A 17,547-nucleotide genomic window follows, 5' to 3' on the forward strand; every position below is an offset into this window, starting at 1 on the left:
ATCTCTTATTCAACATGACAAGTTAGACTAGTAAAAAAAGTACAAATGTACAATGCCCTTGCAGAAGCTTGGTTAACGAGTGTTGCTAGGTGCACCTAGCATTATTGCTGGTGCATCCAGCATTCTTTGAAAATGACAAAACTGTTCCTGCTAATTTCTCCCTTTACGGATCAAGTTGATCCGTAAGTTGATTTTTAAGACTTACGGATCAAGTTGATCTGTAAAAAACTTACGGATCAAGTTGATCTGTAAGTCTTAAAAATTAACTTACGAATAAACTTGATCCGTAAGGGGTATTTCTGTCTTTTCATGGTTAGTGCTGAGTGCACCAACAATAATGCTGGGTGCACCTAGTAGCACTCTTGGTTAACTCCATCTTATGTACTTGGGCTTGCTAGATGGAGCCACAATCTAAGGTCGGACATTTTAATTCTGCACCTTTCAACTTGTATCTTGCACCTCCCCTTTTATGTGTGTGGACAAAAATAGCCCTTTCACAAGGAACTCTTTTTTTGGAATGATCATTCTAAAAGGTAAATTACCTTTTAGAATAGTTTTAGAGCATTTATTTCTATTGTGAAATGGTCATTCTGAAAAGTAAAAAGATCTTTCAAAATGACCATTTTGGAATATGATACAAAACTATTCCAGAAAATAAAAATTACTTTCTAGAATAGTTATTAAGGAATAAAAAAAATAAGTATTCCAAAATTATTTCAAAATTTTTCTGGAAGATAAAAATGACCTTCCGGAATAATCATTCTAAAATAAAGTGATCGAAAACTATTCCAAAATAGTCTTTCCATAAGCCAAAAATTCAATTCCAAAATGGTCATTTCGGATTTACTGTTCCACAATAGATGTCCCTCCCTACACTTGAAACTCATGCAAAACCATAGATGGTGATGCACAAAGGAAGGAGGGGGAAGGTGGTGGAGTGGCGTCGTGAGAAGGGTGCGTTGGTTTGCACAATGGAGGACATGGTCATTGTTGTTGCGGGAGGGTGAAGGAGGTGGTGCGATGTGGAGGATGAGGTCACAATCGTCGCAAGTGAAGGAGGTGTCGTCGTGACGTGAGTATGCTTGTGAGGGAGGTGTTATGACGAGTTTTAGGATTGCGATTAATCTAAGATAGGTGTTAGGGTATTATAGTCTTTTTAAACGTGTTTGGAAGTACAGGGTACAACTTGAGAGATGTAGGATTTATATCCCCTAAGGTCATGACTCATGGGCTACTAATAATTAAGTATTTTAACTAGCATTTAGGCATTTAGCTACTTTATTAAATAATTTTAATTTCATGAAAAATAATAATTTTAATTGCTTAAAATATGTTAAATGTATTTTAATATAATAGATATATATTTTCTTTTTAATATTTTTAAAAAAATTATTAAAGATAAAAGCTATTCATAAAAAAACTTTCACAATGCATTTATTCAGACTCTGGTTAGAAGTGTTGGATTTTGCATTCAATTATCGTTTTCAATGATTTATTTGCAAGTCTTTATAATTATAAAGCTACCTTCATATTCCGATTTAGGTTTCACAATTTGAATTGAATAATTTACACACTAATTAAAATCTTGATTAGTGATCACAACAGGACCGAAATTTTGACTTGTCTCGTACATTGAAATCGAAAACACAACGTTGTTGACTTAAAAAAAAAAAAAAACTCACAACTGATATTTGATTTTAGTCCCACAAATATAAAAAACATTTGTTGACTAATTGAGAGTCATCTATTTGAGAGTCACACCTTTGAAACAAACTTTTTCATCGCTTTGATAATTTTACCAAATACTATTTTTTCTAGAGGACCAAATAATCAAATACTGTTATATAAGAATTGACACCGAGACATATGCTATATTTTTTTTAAAGACAAAGGTAAAATTTATTAACAATCATTGAGACATATGTTATATATTAATTTTACATCGTTATTACCTCTAAATTTGTTTTCTATTTATACATATTGATGTTATTCTATCCAGATATTTTTTTACTGATTCTATCCAGATATAAATGTGTATAATTATTTTTAAATAATTAAACCAGTTCAAATTAAGCTTTCATAATTTTCCTTAATTATCATTATTTATATCTTATTTAATTTTAAAATTATTCCTTTCTATCTTTTTTTTTATCTTTTCAGTTAACAGATGATAAGAAGGATAAAGTTGTTGGAAAGTATAAAGATGATATTAAAGTATCAAAGCAAAACGCAGTTAAATGAAATTATAGAACTAAAATACTAATTTAGCAATAATAATAATAATTCATTAATTTCCTATCATCAATATCGTTATCTATTTTTTGCATGCAGATTTTCTTATGGAAACAGCTCTTCCCTCCACATGTTATTGTCGTTGCCTATATAATATAGGCAATGCAAAAAAGAGATGAATAGTAAATCGAATGCTGCCTTATGGTACGTAACAACCATAGGTGGCGGGGAAACTAGTAACGAGTGAGCAATCAATTAATAAGACAGACCCTGGTATTCCACTGTGATGAGTTTCGTCAAAGAATTAGGTAAAAAGTAATTATGAGTTGTAACAACTAGAAAGAAAGTAAGAGATTAATTGATCAACTCAAGTGGAATACGAAGAGTGAAACATAGCTTTTCGATATCAATCAATTATGGTATGCCATTTTTTAGTTTAGCTGTGAGCAATAATTTCGGTTAGACTGAATTACATTGATTATGCACTGTTTTATTTTTTTTCCACACGATAATTAATTTGAAAATTCCTTTGAATTTCATTAAATATTTCTCCTCGTGTCATCTAAAAATTGCCCCACTTCAGCAAAAAAAAAAAATCTAAAAATAGCCTCCTCCATACACTATACATATTAGCATTCCATGCGATGACCATTTGCTTTCCGTTAACAGCTGCTTTCGGCTATATATATTTGACTGAAGGTATAAAGTACATCATTACATGACTACACCCCAAAGCACAATATAACACATGCTATTAGGGCAAATACCGATAGGTTAAAATATTTTTTCTTAAAATAAGTATTGCCTTTTAAGTTATTTTATAAAGACATTTTTTTAATAAATAAATGAAAGAAAATAATAATTAGGCAATCCTAACCTTATTTAGTAAAATTATAAATGGTTGTGGTTGGTTGAGAATTTGAACACTCAACTATTACATTGTCACTCAATATGCTAATACTCAATGAATAATTTTTCTAAATACCTATTAAATTTACGTCTAAATACCATAGTCCGATGTAATTTTTTCATTCAAATTCGAATGTGACGTACGTTGGTGATTAGTAATGACAATATATGTTGTTCTTTCTTTTGCAACGTGTTTTTATTACAAACTATAAAAATCTTAAAACTCAATTTTGTTGCGAAAGAAACATTTGAGTCAAACGTATTTAGCACCAGAAGTTTTTTTTTTTTTTTGGCATTAGATTTTGTTGCCATTAGCTAGTCGAGAAGGGAGAGAGATTCCTCCTAACGTGTCAAAAAGAATTTCACACCACCAGTAGGCTTGAAGGCAAAGCAATAAACCAATTTACACATATCACTTTCTGCAAATAGGAAAAACAACAACCAACAAGACATTAAATTATAGTTATCTAGAAATAATTAGTCACTTTCTAATTTCTATCCACCTTTAGTTAGTTTTATTAAGTCAAATTCGTATGAGGAATTTTTTTAGTGAGTTATATATTCATTTTCAGCTTGAAAAGATTATTAGTAACAAATAACAACTTGAAGCGAACTCATTAATACTCTATTCATATAGGGTTGGCAACAATAAGCCGAAAGATTTTTATGTCTCTATTCTGTAATACAAGACGAAAAATGAGTATACCCTAATTAATTAAGCATCTTGTTCCCTTCTTGTATTTGATCTTCGTCGTGATGTTTAAAATTATTTGACATCCCCTTAAAGTGTATTAAAAAAAGCCTATAGAATGCCCTCAATAATGCGCATGGTGGGCCTGATTAGATACTTAATGAGATACTAGTATGCAATGAGGTGACTTCAACAAGATATAATGCAAACAAAATTGCTGAACATTTGGTCTTAGAGAGACACCTAGATTCCTCCAAGGCTTGAACAAATACTAAACTCTGAAGGGTGTATAAGATTGTCATTTTCCATGGGTCTCAAGTCCCTTTGAAACAAAGACAAATGATAAACTACCAATTAAAGTATATAAAAACGACGATAATAGGCAGACGCAGATCTATTTACTAACTTATTCGCATCCAATTAAGCCCTTAACACTTCTTGGATCTCAAATATCTAACTAGCATCATTACTTGCCCGCATTGTGCTCAACATCATTATTTAAGAACCCGATTAATTAATTAACTAAAGTTCTAAAAAGTACACCTGTTACAGAACACACGCTACGCATTGAATCAACTCAACACGTACACGGGCCTACCTTATCAAGAGTATAAACCATACGCAAGTACAAAGGAATGTTCATTATCCTTGCAAAATTTAGTTCAGTGATGACTTGATACTAATATAATGCATGTATTATTATTACCTTTTTAAGTAGACTATAAAGAACATATTGAACAGGTTTATATTTCATTAAACTAAAACCAAAACCAACATTATCATTTTGCTACATTAGGAAAATATTAGTATTATTTTTTGACATTCTGTAAGTAACAACACCCCCAATAAAGCATTGCTTAAATGTGACAACAAAACGTCTTTGGATCCGGTTGGGACAGGACAAAAATAGAAGGTCGATAATTAATAAGAATCCATCACTGAGCAGCAACGTAACACAAGCGAAACTGCAAATAGAGACAGACTTGTAGGAAAGCATCATAATCTTTTTCTCACAACCACTTATCTCTCATCCCTCTTCCTCTTGATCCATCATAATAAACAAACACACAAGTACCATAATATTTCCTTATTATTCGAGCGTTTGAAAATACAATAAAACGTAAGAAAATCACGTCGAATTGGTGAGCGATGCGAAAGTTATAGTAATTTCTAACTCCAGACTGAAAATTTTAATATAATATCATTCCGTATTTTCATACTGTTTTACATAAGCAAGTGTTTTCGCTATAAAAAAATTACAAATAAACGTGAAAAATCCACGTTAAATATATCGTGTTCAAACACACTAATTATAATTCGTTAATAATTTCCATGATTCCGAAAGAATAATATCCACCGAAGACGAAAAGTACGAAATTTGATAATACGACGTCGCATCATAACCGTTTCGTTGCAGAACGCGGCAATCGTTAGTTGCATTGATTACTTTCACAGCTTTACCGGAAACGCACACCGCGCAAGTTAGCAGCTATTATTACCATTATTATATGTCCGAGAAAAATGAAATAAATAAAAAATAAAAATTGGGAATTGAAGTCATCCGTACAGTTATAACAGTAGAGAGAAAAATCTACTACTCAGGGATGGTGACAAGCACGGGTCGCCACGCTCTTCTCAGTAACCGGTAGCGGAAGACCGACGATACCGGCCGGAGAGCGGAGGCGCCGCGCCGGAAGGGAGATCCGGCGCGGAACCGGACGCTGACGGCGGAGTTAGGGAGGAATTCTTCGTGCTGATCTTGTTGTTGTTGTTGTTGCTGCTGCTGATGGTGGAAGATTGTTTTTTCGTCCTTGAGGGGAGGAGGCGGTGGCGATGAGACGAAGAGGTCCTTGAGCTTGTGGCGGACGCGGGCCTCGGAGTCGGGGAGGGGAGGCGGATCTTGCGGCGGGGGACGGAAGCGGCGGCGGGCGAGGAACATGCGTAGGGTCTTGCGGCGGCGGAGGTGGATGATGGGGCTGGTGGTAGGGCTGCGGGTGGGGCTGCCGGCGACGGCGCATTGGGTGGCGAGGAACTTGAATTTGTGGAGAGTGGGCATTGAGGAGAGAGAGTGAGATCTGAGAGAAGAGAGAGAGAATATGATTGATTGGATTTAGGAATTAGGAAGGCAAGAGGACTTTATCGGGGGAATATAAAAGCTGCCTTTTTTCTTCGCCCCTAAATTCTACTACTACTTGACAACACTACTATGCTATTTCCCTATTGCCTCCTTTTTTTATCCTTCTCTTTTTTTCAACTTTTATTTAATAGCTTTTTCTTAAGTTTTAATTCAAAATCGTTTAAATTTATTCTGACAGTATAACATATGCATTAAAAATATTTCACACAATGACTAAAAAAGAGTAAGTAGTATGTATTAAAAATATATAAAAAAATATGTTTTTTAAGCAAATTGATGTATAAGTTAAATTTATTGAATTTTATGATGATTATTTTTAAATTTATAACAATAATGATTTTTAATTAATTAATTAATAACATATTTATTATATTTGAAATGTAAAAAAATTAAATTCATTTTAAAATCAAATGAATACAATTACTTTTTATTTAAAAATTATATTTGTAGATAAAAGATTTTGAGATACATTTCAAATGAAGTGCATCATTTTGGAAGAAAGAAAGAAGAAGAAAAAGATGATGTTTATGGTTGTTACAACACAATGGTGATAATAAAGATAATTATGGTGATACAATTGTATTAGTGATGATAATAATGATAATTGTAATTTTTATAAGGATGATGATAATAATGATAAGAAAAGTGGTTGTTGAGATGACAACATAATGATAATAACTTTGATGATAATAGTGATAATAATGTTAGTATTTGTATAGATGGCCAGTGATAAAAGAAGATGCATGCCCTAATCCTAGTTTTGTAATAAATGGAAAAACTGTGATCAAATGAGAAATGAGTTAAGATTTATAATAATAAATGACTCAAAAATCTTATGAAAATAATACAATACTAAAAAAATTAGATGATCTAAACCTATATTAAATACAACTAACGAGCATGGTCCAGAAGATTCAATTTCGTTGGCAGGCAGCCTCCGAAGAAATATACGCATGAATCAATTAATGCATTCCAAATAGCAAAAGTCTAATAGATTAAAGTACAAGTTTGACGTCGGGTTACCAATTTCCAATATAACAAGCTATGGAAGATTGGCTACTTAGGGTGCAATTATACCTTTCTTTGTATGCATTATAATACGCATTGATATATTATTCACACAAATTAAACATGTTATAATACTTAAGTCAAAGTTTTAATTATATGAACATTAATACTGTATTTGTTAATAATAACAAATATATATATTTAAAATAATTTAAAAAGTTAACATAATGTTATTGTACTAAGCATTTTCATTGACATGATATAAACCCGTTTTTTGTCTTTTTTTGATAGACTTTTCTTCAGGTCAATTTTGTATTTTACTTGAACCAATCACCTAATTAGTTTATCGATTTTTTTTGTTCGACCGGCTGGCTTGATTCGATTTTCTTAACACAGTTTAAAACAATCAGAAGAACTTGTCATACAGTATCTTTACATCATATTTTTTAGGCAATATTTCTTCTAAAGTTAAGATAATTAAACGATGGCTGCGTGCATGTTGATAGTATAAGTTCGTATTTCTTTGGTGTCAGAAAATTCATTTCCTCACTTTCTAATCAAAAGCATATAGTCTAATGTAAATCCATGATTATAATTATTTTAAACATATATCTTAGTTACGTCCACAGTTCAAAATTTATTATATCAAACTTTAGAATAAGGAACATTAAGTTATGAGCTAGGTTGAGATTGGTAAAAGTATTGCTCCAATTATTTATTTAAATTGGCTAAACCAAATATATAAAAAAGAAGTTGTCTGTTTTGTGCATTTTGTTATGATACTAACGTATTACACTGGAATTTATATTATCACAATGACATTAAACATTCTGCAGGTCAAGTGCAGTTATCTTATGTTGTTTCTGGTTAATTTAGCCTCAGAAGTCTGAAGCAAAGGTATTGCCCGGAAAAACACGGTAAAGTAAGCCTTCAAAAGCACTGGACTGTGGACCGGTGGACCCAAGTGAAATTTATTCAGTGAGTGGTCCAGTCCAGTCCAATGATTCATTGAGCACTGCAAAAACTTATAATATTTCATCATAGTTATCAGGTTGATGTCCGAATTTAAATACTCTTTTATTAAGATGTATACTACCTGGACCTTTCTTTCTTTACAAATATTTAACTATATATATGGCTAAGAGAAGTGTTAATGATGCCATCATGGATAGGTATTTTGGAAAAAAAGACTTTAGACATTTGGTTACCTAGATTAGATTAACAAGACATTATATATGGTGAAGAGGAAAGATGATTAGATTATTCATCTGGTGTATATAAACATATTGCTTATTATAGATACAACTAATGAAAAGTTCATTTACATTAAAATAACAATATTCAGTCTTATTGTATTATTTTATTAATTCTGTTTATGACATTTTATGAGAAAAAATATACAGCTAGAAAAAGAAAAGAAATATTAACTACACACTTTTTGGCAAACTTTAACATTTTTTATTCTTATTAAGCGAAGGACATGTAATAACAGAAATTTTACTAAATAACAAAAAAAAATATTAAAAAGAATATATAACAAATATTTCTCAAATAATTACAATAGAACTTACTATTATTTGTTTATTAATATCCGTTCTTATTAATATTTTTCTCATGAGTTGTGGGAGGAAACATAAAGGTCCCTCATGTTTTCTCTCGATATAAGAAAGATACAAAAACTAATTACAGTAACAGATGCATATGCATGCTATTATTATTTGTGTAGAGTCTATTGAACTAATTATTGTGTCTTTGTCTATGGCAACATGAGACAACATGAAAGAATAACGCGAGTAATCCAAATCCAACAGACCATACTCACATATGTATGGACTACTCTAACCGAATAATCTAATAAATATTTAACAAGAGCCCCTGCTTTGTTTGGTAATTAGAACAAGACCAACTGAATAAAATGGCCTACACGTTCTCCACTACACATGTATGTGGATATGCATTATACAGAAACCGAACCTACCAGTCAATGTTGTTCTGATTCTTCTCAATCTTGATTAAGAACTCTCTGGCAGTGCATAGGTTAAACTGCTCTTCTTAGCATCTCCCTTGGCTGTAGTAAGATAAGGGAAATTCAGCAGTTATCATGTACCTACTCACTTAACTATTTTTATTCCTATCAGTAACTTCAATCCCTTTAATTATAACAGAAAGTTTAATTAAGCAGTCGCATAATATACATATATATATATACATATATATATATACATACATATATATATATATATATGTATGTATATATATATATGTATATTTTCAAAAGAAAAATGTTATATGTATAACAATTCTTACAATAAATGATACAATAGAGAAAGATAAATACAGAAAAATATTGTTGTATAAAATATTGTATGAGATGAATAACAAACCTCTTCTCAAAAGCACATCATCAAAGCAACTAACATAGAAGAGTATTTACACCACAAATATATGTATTATTTTTCTCTCCCCTGTGGGTATTGCATTTTTGAATCAACAGTGAATTCACCTTCTGATAAATAGTACTATATTTCACATCATAACATACAAGCCGCAAATAAAAGTTTAAACATAAGGTTTTAGTGGAAATAGATGTGAAGGCTATGACTTCTAAACTAGCTCATTAACACTAGTACAGTAGTTTCACTATCTAATCTTGTTCTTCACCAAAAGAAAAGGAAATCTTAGAAGCTATGAGGAATTAGATACAGAGGAACCGCTAACCCATTTATCAACAACGGAATCTGGTGAAACCGGGGAAACCTTCAGAAGTATAGCTTCATCTGTCCTAACTTCCAATACTTTTGTCTCTTCCCGTGCGCCAAGCCCATCACTACTATTGATTCCTCTCAAGATCTCCACCACCTCATTCATGGAGGGTCTGATCTCTCTTTCCTGCTGCAAACACCTAAAGGCCAATTCTGCCACTCCTGTTGTCATCCTCCTAATAGCATAATCCCTCTCAAACCCAAGATAAGGATCAACAAACTCAAGCAGTTCCTGGTTCTGAATTTTATTGATAGCCATGTTTGCCAAGTTCACATCACTGCGATTCCTATTGATGTCCACAGCTTGCAATGATGATATCAGCTCAACTAAGACCACTCCAAAGCTATAAACATCACTCTTATCAGTGAGCTGGTAGCTCTGATAATACTCAGGGTCAACATAACCAGGTGTTCCCTGTGGAGCTGTTGACACATGAGTGACATGGTTTGGGAAATCCCTTGAGAGACCAAAATCAGCAACCTTGACGCGGAAGTTATCATCCAGGAGAATGTTGTTGGTTTTAACATCGCGGTGTATGACACCCTTTGCATGTAGATAGGCTAGAGCCTCAGCTGTTTCAACTGCAATGTTCAATCTTATAGGCCAAGGGAGTAAATTAGTTGATTTTGTGCTTCTTCCTTGAAGATGATCAGCCACTGTTCCGTTGGGTATGAATTCATAAACAAGGAGAAGCTCTCTGCTATGTCTATGGGTGCATCCAAAGAGTGTCACCAGGCTCTTGTGCCTTAACCGGGCTAGAATCTGGACTTCATTCATGAACTGCTCAATACGTCTAGAGTTGCTTTCATAGTGGCGTTTCACTGCAACTACACGTCCATCTTTGAGTTCACCTGATTAACAAACACAAGATTGATCAATAAAAACAGATCAAATTAACCAAAGGGAAATTGTGAGAATTTAGTACACAGGAAGTTATATATCTTGTTACCTTTGTAGACAGTGCCAAAACCTCCCTCACCAAGTTCTTTAGAAGAGTCAAAGTTTTTGGTAGCTTCCTCTAGTTCCTCATAGGTAAAGACCTGGACTCCAAAGTAGTTACTCCTCGGCGGCATTGGGTCAGTGTTGGAGGATTGGTAAGAAGATAGACTTTGAGACGTGTTAGTTGTAGATGCAAAAGTGTCTCCGCTTGAAGGAGGCATGAAGAGGTCCATGCTGCTTCTTTGTTTATTATAAGCAATTTTTCTCCTTCTTTGCAACACAAAGTACACACATCCAAGAATGACAACAAGGGCTCCAACTGCTCCTACACTAGCGCCTGACAACAATATCAATGATAGACATTAGTAAAATTTATTAACGAAATGAAAGTATTCAAGTATGTATCAAAAAATTAACGAAAAGAAAGTTACCTATTGCAACAGCTACTTTGCTGCTACCTGCAATAATGTTCCAAACAAAAAAGATGTCAAAACAAGGAATCAGATAAGGACACAAGAGGGATGAAAAGAAAAAGGTACGTAGTCAATAAGTCTCAGTTCCAGATATTAATAGGAAGCTAATATCAAGCTATTTTCTCCCTTAACCGATTGGATCGATGAGTACTGAACTTGCAATTATAACTACAAATTAAGTGATAATTAATAATTGGATTTTCTAATGAGAAATGAGTGTTTCACACTCTTTTGAGGTCACCTGATTCATACTAGTGTAAATTAACTAGTTCTCTATCAAAGCCCAAATGACATGTTTGGTGAAAAGGGTATCAAGAGAGATAGAGAAAAGTGTAAAAAGTGTATACTAACTGAGAAAGAAGACTCTAAAAAAAAACATAGGACTTAAATAGATAATAATTAACCAAAAGAAAAAGCTGCAATACCTGGAGTTGCACACAACTGATCCCCACAAATACAAATGGGTTCATCGTTATCAGAGTCAAACCCACACACGCCACCAGAAGCAAGGCACTCAAAACACTCAGTCTCATAAGGATTCATATAGTTCACATTAAACCCCTTCATCAAAACCTCCCCAAGCAAAGACCGGTTTTTCACGAGCCTATCTGCCAGCTCTATAAGAATTGGCACTTTAACATGTTCATCGCATTCAACAACCTCAAGAATAGGGTCCAAAGGAAACGGACCAACCAAAGAATAAGAGTTATTCTTATCCCCGTTACTCCAACAGTGAAACAAATTTTCTGGCGTTTCGGTGATCCGTGAAGAGGCTTCGCACTCGTAAAACAAAGTGAGGTTCTGGTTCCCCGAACCGTAGCTGAATGTGGGGCCATCAAAAGTTGAGTTAACGTACACATTGGTGCATGTCTCGTTCCAAAGGTCTAGTCTTGCTAAGTTGAGAGTGTGAGCCTCCGAGTTTACATGAATGACTCGGTAACTCACTGATGAGATGATCAACTCGGGAACGATACCGTTTTGGCAGTTCAAATGGAACTGTGGTGGCCCACAGAAGGAGGGGCGGTCACCGCCGGTGAAAGGGTAGGAAAGGTTGGTGATGGTGCCGCAGTTGAAGGAGGTCACGTGGCAGGTAGAGAGTTGTGCATGGGGTGGTAATGACGTCGTATGGTGGAGATAGAAGACGAGGATGGTGGCTGTGATGATGGTGGTAGTGGAGGAGAGGGACAACATAGTTTGGTTGTTCGTTTGCCTGAGGTTTAGGCCATAAAAATGTTGTTGGTTATAGTGTGAACTATGGCTCTATGCATGGCTTGAACGAACGGAGAAAAAGAAAATAAAAGAAGAGGAAAATAGAGCATGAAGTTGAGTTTATTTGACTTGGACTTTGACGAGGTGTGAAAATAGAACATGAAGTTGAGTTTATTTGACTTGGACTTTGACGAGGAGTGAAAAAGAAAATTATAGCCTGAGAGTTCTGGCAATAGCAGCCGAGTAATTGATGCGTATTTTCTTTTTCTTGTTTTTGTACCTTTAAAATACAATTAAATAGTTGCGGAATGGAAATTATTTTGTTGGGAAATGAGGATGATCGTGAGTGATGCGTATATAAAATTGAAGGGATGTTGTTTTATGGTCAAAATATAAATACTCTCGTATAGTTTGGCTGAATGGTGGCTGTTCAAAATCTAGAACTATGACTGAAAGGTCTTAATCAATGGTACATACATAAGGTTTAATTTGGACGTTTTGGCTGGTTGGTTCAGATGGATGAACTGCTTGTATGGTTCATACATTGGAATATATTAGTTAAAAGAGTCAAATGCGGTGGCATAATCTAATAACATGATGTCTCAAAACATATATTTAAATGCCATGGCAGGTGAGTGTAGTTGCAGAATGTGAACATGTTAGTTTTTAATATATATATATATATATATATATATATATATATATATATATATATATTATCGATCTTAATGTTTTTATTCGCTGGAAATGGATGAAAGAGTGTAGTTACTTTAATGATTTAGGAGGGAGCTTCATGCAATTATTTCATAATATGATTAATGGTTGAGTTTCCCAGCCAAGACCATTTCAACGGTGATGATCTTCTCCGGATTTGTCACCAGTCAAGATATTTCCATCTGTCTTATTTGTTTAAGCATGTCTTTTACTTGTAGTTCCCAACCATGAATCACCTATTTCTTAACCCATTACACGTTTCGGAAAAATAATGAAGAGTCTTGCCTTGCTGAGCAAGTAGCTAAGTAATATTAATTTCTATGAACAAGAGGCTTTGGTAAGCGAATTCAACCTTCTTTACTACCCTAATTTGCATGAGTTTTCTTATAGAAGCCAAACATGTCTGACGCAACTTATTTTAAGGGAAATAATGACTTTTTTTTTAAGTTTCTTAAAAGATTAGTCAATTTAAGTAATTATTTCTTAAAAATTAAATAAGTTAAATCAAACACGTGAAACAACATTTAATGCTATACCCAAAATTTTGTATAGATAAGACTCGTAACTAAAACTTATTGACTTATATAATTTCATGGTAGATAGATAAGACTTGTAACAAGATAAGGCAATATTTAACGCCATACCCAAATCTCATGTTTTTGCCTGAAATTGTTTTGATATGTCGAACTCCTTTTTGTTGGCTGTGTGAAAAAATGTTCTGCTTTGAAATCCTCCAAAACTATCAGACAAACCCAGGTTTTCTAGTTCTACAACACTAGGAGGTGACATCTTGTCACATTTTGTAATTTGGGGTTTGAACCCACAAATGGGAATTTGTAGATATTTTGCATTAGCAAACAGAAATAGAGATCCAAAGTCCGGAAGCAATAATTATTTATAGATATTTGATAAAGAACTGCCAAAATCTTGGAAATTGGTTTCTGTTCAATCCAGGGTTATATAGGGTCTAAATCTAACTAACTAAAATTCCAAATCTGGAGAATCATCCCTAGATTTGAACTTAAAATGGCAACTCAAGAATTTTAAGCAGTCTATTGTCTATTGATCAGTTTTCTAGACGAATATGCATTATTGAACAGACAAGATATAAGAGTAACTGGACCCCATAAAGAAGTCAAGTCTAATTGCAGTCAAAGAAGGCAACAAATATTTTTAAGAAAGATGAATGTGTGAACACTTCTGAATGCTACTTATTCCTACCTAATATCTACCGATCCATCTGCGATATTTTCCAAGAAAGGTGACGCAGTAATGCTGCTAGGAAGTCATTGACTAGGTAAACAAAAAAAGGGGAAAATCAAAAGAATGATATTTTAATTTACAGCTAGAAGAAGCATTCACATCTACATGTTCCTAACAAAACTTTGTCATTATTATTCTTATTTCCAATCCTAGATGACAGAAAGATGGTTTGAGCTTGTACAAAGAAGGTCACAAGAAGTGCCAATTATAAAAAAGAATTGCATGATTTTTAGTTTGGTGAAAAGGAGAAGAGGGAGACCAAAAGAAACTTTGAAGGAAATCATCAAGGGAGATTTCCGTGTAGACCTTGTTGTTCTAGTTGTATTGTTATTGCCGATCCTATTCGCAACAAGGGAGTTATTTCTCACCTTCCCCCCATCATGTTTAATAGCTGAAAATACAGATAGGGACGTAACTGCGTAAGGAGATATAGTTCTTGTGATTCTGGACAGCTGAAGGGTAAGTTTTTAAAAGGCTTCCGTGACTCTATATCAGATACACTTCTCTGAATGACAAGAAAACTCAAGATGTTTACATAAGGTTACTGTTACTCACCTGATTTACATGTAGATGGAAAAGATCTATCGCTACAATGGCAAGCGAATTCACTTGAGATTGGGTCATAACCACAATGCCCACCAGAGTTTTGGCATTCACCACACAAACTATTGTTTGCTTCCCACTCCACGCCAAAACCATTTTCAAGAGCGGCCTTAAGATTTTCCACGGTTGAATTTGTTTCTAGAACTTCAGCTTCTGACTCCAAAATTTGAACAAACTTCCAGAACTTTTGACTTGAATATCTGATTGCGAACCATAATATATCAAGACTCTTGAAATTGATTACGGAAGCTGTGACCAAATTCAAACTTTCATAACTAACTACTCTAGATTTGTATGTTCCCAGTATTTCACTTGACCCAGCATTTTCAAGCATGCTCTCCGTCACAAAATAGTTAATCATTTGAGTTTCGTTTACACTGCAATTAAACTGAGAGGAAAAGCTATCTGGTTGAGGAAATGGAGAGGAAGAACAATCATAGTAGAGAGTCAGGTTCTGAGAATCTGAACCATAATCGAAGAAAGTGCAACCTATGGCGATGTTCCTGAGGCTAGTGGGACAAGTATTGTTCCAGTAGTCAGTTCTTACAAGTTTGGGTCCATGATAAGAGTCATTGACTTCAAGAACTCTCTAACTCTCTGACATAATGGTAACCGTTGCTACTTCATCTGTGCATTGTAGCTTAAACGCAGGGTGGCCACAGTATAGGGGTCTACTGAATCCCCAGAAAGGATAACTCAGGTTTTTGAGATTTGCACAATGAAAAGGAGAACCGCATTTCAGATATTGCACATCATCATCAGCACAAGATGTTGGAATCTGGTTTAGGATGATGGTTATGACCAAGAATGAGAAAAGGATGCCTTGTAGAAGAAGTTGCATCCTCAGAATAATAGCTTGGTAGAGAAGAGAGACAGAGGATTTGACACTGGAATAGATAAATGGAAGAGGGAGATTACAATTGAGGTTAACATGAGTTTTGAAGTGCATCAGTACTATTGATTTGATGCAAATGTAAATTTAGGTCACCTATTAATCTATTCTTAAAGAAAATTTATGGGTTGGTGCCCTGTGTCTAACAGCTCAGGCTACTAATGTCTAACTACTCTAAACAACTGAATCTTAGTCGTGAAACATGAACACATTAAAGTCAAAAAAAGGTGTGGCACGTTTTAACCAATAATGAAAGTAAAAAAATATATATATACGAGACTCAGTTCCTAGGATTTTAAGCAAAAGAAGTTTCTATGTTACTAATGGTTCCAAAACTCAGGCCACATAATCTAAATCAAAGAATTAATGATGTTTAATTTGGACCTGCTGCATATGTGTGAAAACATGAGGATGATAGTATGAGGTGTGAGCGTGACTTTAGCATGAGAATAAACCTGATGGTTTGGAGAAAAACTACTTTTAAAATGGTCAACAGGAGAACTTGTCAGGAGTTTGATATGTTGTACGTATTCCATAAGTCAAAATATTATCATAGCTTTTGTTTTTTTTTTTTTTTTGTTGCAAGCAAGCAATTGCTGACCCGGTCTTCTTCAAGTGCTAACTAAGGTGTTTTGGGGAAGAATCAATGTAACAGTTAAACCACGCTATTGACAAGCAAAATAATCTGCACTAAAATATCTAACACACCAATTTTGTTCCATGTTAGATGATACGCTTTACCACTAAACTAAAAACTGTAATTGATGGTCAGGATGTACAATATTTGTTAGTATATAGTGTCACCGAGAAGAAGATTGAACTCGTGATCTTACTTTGATATCATTTATTGGATCAAACATTTATTATTATATAAAAAACTATAGTTGATGTGTGCAACTTTATTTTCTTAAGGATTCTCTCATAGCTCCATCTAGCTTTGGGGAATTATTCTCCACTGAAGCCACACTATCCGTCCTTCCCTTGCAAAGGTTAAAGTGATCCATAAAGGCGGTTTAGAGATATAAAATATTCGACCTTTTTCTCATGTCATTGTTAATTAGAAAAACGCTTTCTTTTGTTGTTATAATATAACACGGCTTCTTGAATACTAAAAAAGAAACCAAGTTTACTAACTAAACTAGAAATTGAATTAATAGACACAAGAGAGTCCGAGCAATGAACAAGCTAGCTAGGAAGCATACCTTTGCATCCATCCTTGCAGAAACATTGGAATTTACCATCAGCGACTCCACACTCTCCACCGGAACCAGAACATTTCTCGCACTCCTCATAATTCCCCATCCATTCAATCTCAAAACCGCCTTGTAACGCTTGGCTGATTCCATTTTGAGATTCAAGTGAAGTTTTGTAGTTTTGACAAAAGGGAATCACCACAATCTTGCAAGGCGCCTCGTACAAACAAGTTGAAGTTAAGGGAGTGCAGTAGATGTTGGAGTATATGTGTGAGGTAAAATCTCACATCGAGAAGAAATGAAAAAATTGAGCACCATATAAGTGAGGAGAAAACAAGTTTTAAGCTTTGAACTAAAGTGTAGTGTCAGGTTCCCTCATATGGTTGCACATGACTCATTGGTGTAAATCTTTTCGGTGTTTTCTCCCCTCAATTACCCAACAATTGATATCTGGCAGCATATCCCGTGGGTGGAGCGGTGATGCAACTACAATGTGAGGTGAAGTCTCACATCGAGTAAAA

General features: G+C 34.2%; 2 protein-coding genes across 3 annotated transcripts; both read right to left on the reverse strand.

The window, feature by feature from the left end:
• Window positions 1–5,008: 5,008 nt before the first annotated feature.
• LOC102661205 (uncharacterized) lies at window positions 5,009–6,025 on the reverse strand. Its single transcript, XM_041011680.1, has 2 exons — window positions 5,400–6,025; window positions 5,009–5,287 (listed from the first exon to the last, which is right to left on the reverse strand). The coding sequence occupies exon 1, from the start codon at window positions 5,886–5,888 to the stop codon at window positions 5,427–5,429; it is 462 nt and encodes a 153-aa protein (XP_040867614.1). The 5' UTR covers window positions 5,889–6,025; the 3' UTR covers window positions 5,009–5,287; window positions 5,400–5,426.
• A 3,381-nt stretch (window positions 6,026–9,406) lies between these two features.
• Window positions 9,407–15,841, reverse strand: LOC100780940 (LEAF RUST 10 DISEASE-RESISTANCE LOCUS RECEPTOR-LIKE PROTEIN KINASE-like 1.4). 2 transcript variants are annotated; one of them, XM_014765951.3, is made up of 4 exons: window positions 14,894–15,841; window positions 11,111–11,137; window positions 10,690–11,016; window positions 9,407–10,591 (listed from the first exon to the last, which is right to left on the reverse strand). In XM_014765951.3, exons 1-4 carry the CDS (start codon window positions 15,300–15,302, stop codon window positions 9,663–9,665), a joined length of 1,692 nt encoding a protein of 563 aa, XP_014621437.1. In that variant the 5' UTR covers window positions 15,303–15,841; the 3' UTR covers window positions 9,407–9,662. The 2 variants fall into 2 exon arrangements, with proteins under 2 accessions (XP_014621437.1, XP_006574838.1); XM_006574775.4 differs by lacking the exon at window positions 14,894–15,841 and adding an exon at window positions 11,578–12,818.
• Between the last annotated feature and the right edge of the window lie 1,706 nt (window positions 15,842–17,547).

This window comes from Glycine max, chromosome 2, assembly GCF_000004515.6.
Source record: "Glycine max cultivar Williams 82 chromosome 2, Glycine_max_v4.0, whole genome shotgun sequence".
NCBI lineage: Eukaryota > Viridiplantae > Streptophyta > Magnoliopsida > Fabales > Fabaceae > Glycine > Glycine max.